This window comes from Trypanosoma cruzi, genomic scaffold (assembly GCF_000209065.1).
Source record: "Trypanosoma cruzi strain CL Brener 1047053516473 genomic scaffold, whole genome shotgun sequence".
Taxonomy (NCBI): domain Eukaryota; phylum Euglenozoa; class Kinetoplastea; order Trypanosomatida; family Trypanosomatidae; genus Trypanosoma; species Trypanosoma cruzi.
This window is the reverse complement of record NW_001849521.1, coordinates 240,352-244,684: the sequence shown is the minus strand read 5'-3', so window position 1 is coordinate 244,684 and position 4,333 is coordinate 240,352. Positions and strand designations below refer to the sequence as shown.

Sequence of the window (4,333 nt, the reverse complement as noted above, 5' to 3'; positions counted from 1 at the left end):
TTTTTTTTGTAACGCATGTCACTCTCTGGGTGGTGAGGACACGAAACCGAGCAAGCACACACACACACACACACGCACACACAAAAGCAAACAAAACAGGAAAAAATGGTAAAGGCGTAATTGCATGTGTGTGTACGACACTGGTAAAAAGAGAGGCTTGTAGAAGGCGGTATAAATACAATGGGAGATGACTGATATATTAATTTTATTTATTTTATTTTATTTATTTTTATATAGATATTATATATATATATATATATGATTTTCTTTTTTGAGTTGTGTTGTTGTCGACTTGTGGGGTAGAAGGAGGAATCTAACGCTACATATGGGAGAGAGAGAGAGAGGGGAAGTTTTGGTGGCGTTTGCTTTTTGCTTGTGTAGCTGAAAAGTCCTTTCGTGCGTTTTCTTTTTCCGTGTTTTTCCCTCCGTCAGTTTTATATATACACATACATATATACACATACAGAACTTTTGTGTGAGGAATGGATGGAAGTTTGTAAAACGGGGGGCGCGAGACGGCATTTGGACCCAATTATGAGGAATTTTTGCATGCGTTTGCGGGGCTTTTTGGCTGCAAGTTTGGTGCTGCCTTTTCTGTTTTTTTTTCTTTTTTTTTTTTTTTTTTTTTTTTTGTATTGGCGGAAATGGGCCGTGCAGGGTGACGTTTATTTGTTGATAGAAGTGCTAGTCAAAGAAGTAGGGCAAATATAAATATAAATATATTTCTTTTTCTCTCTTTTTTTTTTTTTTTTGCACACAGTCAGACGGGGCCCTGGGATAAGAGTGAGGCGGCGGTATAAATCACCTGAGAAACAAGGAAAAAAGAAAGTGATTTTATATTATCTGTGTTCGTTGCGTTTGTCACGCCGGACGGATAAACGGGGCGGGAGAAGCAGAAGAAGCACACACACACACACACACGGAAACAAACGGAAACAAAAAAGAAAAAGTTATGGTGGTTCTTTCATTTTTAGAAAATGTCAAGGATGCGGCGTCCCGCCTGATACCGACACCGTACATGGATATTGTGGTGGAGGCCACGAAGCCAGAGTTATCAACGCCGCAATATGAGTCTGTTGCCTTTCTGTGCGACAGCGCGAACTCCTCGGGGGATGCCGCGGAGGATGTTGTGCGGGCTGTGCGGCGGCGCATCACAGACAGTGACGCCAAGGTTCAGCTTCTGACAGTACTCGTTCTTGGCATGTTAATAAAGAACTGCGACAATGCGCTGCATGTGGAGGTGGCCTCGCAGAAGGGTTTGCTGCGGGATCTGCAGAACGTCGCCATACGAACGCCGTGCGTTACGGAAAAGGAGCGCATGGCAAAGGAGGCCGCATTGGCACTCATTTTGAATCTTTCCATATGGTTCACCGGCCATCCAGATGGGCGGCTGTACATCTTGACGACAATCAGCGATGATGTGCGGCATGCAATTGGTCCAAACGCATTTGAAGGAATTCAGCATGACACCACGCAACTAAATTCTTCGGTAATGCGCCAGCAGCAACATAATCCTCGTTTTAACAGACAGCCAAGGCAAACCGGACGACAGCAGCAGCATCAGCAGCAGCAGCGGCAACAAGGGCTTGTTGTAGATGCCGTGGGGATCAATTTCCCAACGGAGGAGGACCTTGCCGCCATGCTGGATTGCTGCATGACCCTGGCGGAGTATTTGAATAACGCAAAGGTTCAGCCAGATGGCTCTATTAAACCCGATGATGTTATTTCTGGTTTTCGTGATAGAATCCTGGCTGACCACAAGAGAGTGACGGTGCTTCTCAGCTCCGACCTTAAGCTTAACAACCGCGACACCCTCCGTGATGTATTCGATAGCCAAAGTGCCCTCATCCAGCGACTACAGAGCGATGTAAAGTTACATCCAGACCAAACTCCCGCACCGAGCCGAGTCACAGATGTTGCTCCGACAGAGAGGTACCTTCCTCAGGTGACGACCCCGAACCCTCCGGCTGCAGCTGCAGCTTCTTCAGGGGGTCAAGGGGTCGGAATGACGCCGGCGATGAACCCACCCATGTCCCAAGTGGAGCCTGTTGCGGTTCCCACGGCATTAGAGGCAGGAACACGAGAGGCCGCAGGCGAGGCGGAAGGGTCCCAGCCGTCTCCCGCGCAAGAGGCATCAAAGGTCATGGAAAACCTTTTTGTCTCTGCGCCTGTTACGGAATCCCTTGCACCTGCCGCAGAAACTTCTTCACGCGAATATAATGACAATGTGGATTTGTTGTTAACGAAGGCGGATATGCCCCCCTCTGAGCCAATTCCAAGTGTTCCAGAGAAGGAGGAAGAGGTGCTGATGGCAGGAAAAGAGGAGAATCAATCAAAACAGGAAGAAACACAGAAGCAGCCGGATCCCCATGAGAAGTCTCCAGAAGAGAAGAGTAAGCAACCCGCTGGCGAAGATGATGAGTTTGATGCCTTTTTGGAGGGACGTTTGTCTAAATAGCGGCAACCGACACGCCGCCGCGATTTAAAAAAAAAAAAAAAAGGAAAGTGAGGGAAAAAAAGAAAATACGGAGAGGGCTTGTGGAAGCACTTCAATGCGACAAGTATCATTTTAATCTCTCCGAGAGTATAAATTATTATTATTTTTTTTTTCCGTTTTTTACTGTTAATTTGCAATGTTGTGGTGTTGTTTGGGCGGTTTTTTTTTTTTTTTTTTTTTTTTTTTTGGGAGGGAGGGAGGGACGTTCCTTCTTGAAAAGCCCGGAGAAACAGGAGGGACGAGTAGGAAATTCCTTCCAGAGAAGAAAAGGACTGGGAAGTCTTTTTGTGTGTGTGCGTGTGCGTATTTGTATTCCCTGCCTGTTTCTCCCTCTGTGAGGGGGAAAGAGAAGGGGAGAATGAGAGGGGCGGAGGCGGAGTGCGGGTGCAAGTGCGAGTGAGTGCTTGAAAAATGTTTTTTTTTTTTCCTTTTTTTTGTATAAAAACCATCGGTAATTTTTTTGAGAAATGTGTCCGTCATGTATGGACTCCATCACAGTTTTGTTTTTCCCCAGTTCTTTTCTAGAGTTATCGATGCATATACACCGTGCACTCTTTTCTTTCATTGATTTTTGCCAGACACCTGAGCTTTGACACACGAGAAGAGCGGGTCCTTTCTGTGAGAAGAAGGAAAGAAGGGAGCGATGGCACCTAATCAATTTGTGGAACTGGTGGATACCGTGGAGAAGTACGCCACTAGAGGATCAAATGAGTGTGGTTGCCGCATTGACACCAGGGAGGAGTCTATCCCGTCCAACATGCTGGTTGGCTACCCGTTTGCCAATGCAGAGGGTGTGGGAGTACATCTCTCATATAGGAAAGGAGACATTACCCTTTCGGCCGATGTGAGTTCAAACCCGAAGGCGACATGGCGGGACGTTCTTCCTACCTTTTCATGGACACGGTCTCTGCGGGGCCAGCAGCACGAATTTCTCCTGCGGTTGGCAATGACGCCCCTTTTTTCCTACTCCTTTTCTCACCCTCAATTTACATGCTCATCCGAGGTGAATTTTATGGATGGATTCCGATCCAAATTTACCACATCCACGCAGCTTTCCATGCGGAATCAATTGGGGGCATGCGTGGAGTATGACCCAAGCCGCAGTGGCCTGATAGATTACACGGTTGCCTTTTTACGCGTTGGTTGCTCGGCAGTGCTGGGAGGTGATTTTATCGTTCAATATAACGCTACCCGTGGGCTGGGAGTCCATACCCGCATCCCAGTGAAACCTCTTATGGGCGCTGTGGCACTGGTGGAAAGGGGGCGCGTTATTATCGGCACAGAGGCCCGCTCGCCGTGCGGTGCACAGATGATGATGAATTTGGACCTTGTGAATTCACGCGTCATGCTGGCTGTTGTTCGCAATATCAGCACAGTATGGAAGTTTACCTTCAATTACTCCGCACCGCTGCCCGGGAGCTCTTCTGCGGCGCGGCGGTTTGGACTTGTCTTTACCAGTCAGGATGCCCCGTAGTGCAGTATGGGCGGGAAAGGGGCAAGTGCAGAGGACTCCTTCCATGAGAGAGGCATTGGAGGGGTGTTGTGAAGAAAGGAAAGGAATAATGAAAGTTAAAAAAAAAAAAAAAAAAAAAAAGAGTCTGCTGAAGTGGGAGAGGGATGGATAAAAATGGGATCTTGAAGAATTAAAGAAGAAATGACAGTACAATAATTGGCATGTGTGTACGTGTGTGTGTGTGTGTGTGTCTGTGCAGGCCTAAATAAGTAAGAATAGCTTCATAGAAGCGGAGGAAAGAACACCATGCCTTCACCCATATATATACGTATATATATATATATATGCTTGTGCTTGCCTGCACGTGCTTTATTACTAAAAAC

At 46.9% G+C, this 4,333-nt stretch overlaps 2 protein-coding genes across 2 annotated transcripts, besides 14 other annotated features; both read left to right on the top strand.

Annotated features, from left to right (window-relative positions):
* Positions 1-4,333: a sequence feature (heterozygous, Esmeraldo-like haplotype).
* Positions 56-83: a microsatellite.
* Positions 200-230: a microsatellite.
* Positions 231-260: a microsatellite.
* Positions 261-271: a microsatellite.
* Positions 591-632: a microsatellite.
* Positions 723-752: a microsatellite.
* Tc00.1047053458015.10 (hypothetical protein, conserved) lies at positions 953-2,458 on the top strand (the record flags this gene model as incomplete). Its single annotated transcript, XM_798225.1, has 1 exon — positions 953-2,458. One exon carries the CDS (start codon positions 953-955, stop codon positions 2,456-2,458), a length of 1,506 nt encoding a protein of 501 aa, XP_803318.1.
* Positions 1,550-1,581: a microsatellite.
* Positions 2,485-2,524: a sequence feature (T-rich).
* Positions 2,586-2,610: a sequence feature (AT_rich).
* Positions 2,657-2,684: a microsatellite.
* Tc00.1047053458015.4 (hypothetical protein, conserved) lies at positions 3,141-3,971 on the top strand (the record flags this gene model as incomplete). The annotated part of the gene is made up of 1 exon (XM_798226.1): positions 3,141-3,971. The coding sequence occupies one exon, from the start codon at positions 3,141-3,143 to the stop codon at positions 3,969-3,971; it is 831 nt and encodes a 276-aa protein (XP_803319.1).
* Positions 4,069-4,091: a microsatellite.
* Positions 4,173-4,206: a microsatellite.
* Positions 4,269-4,296: a microsatellite.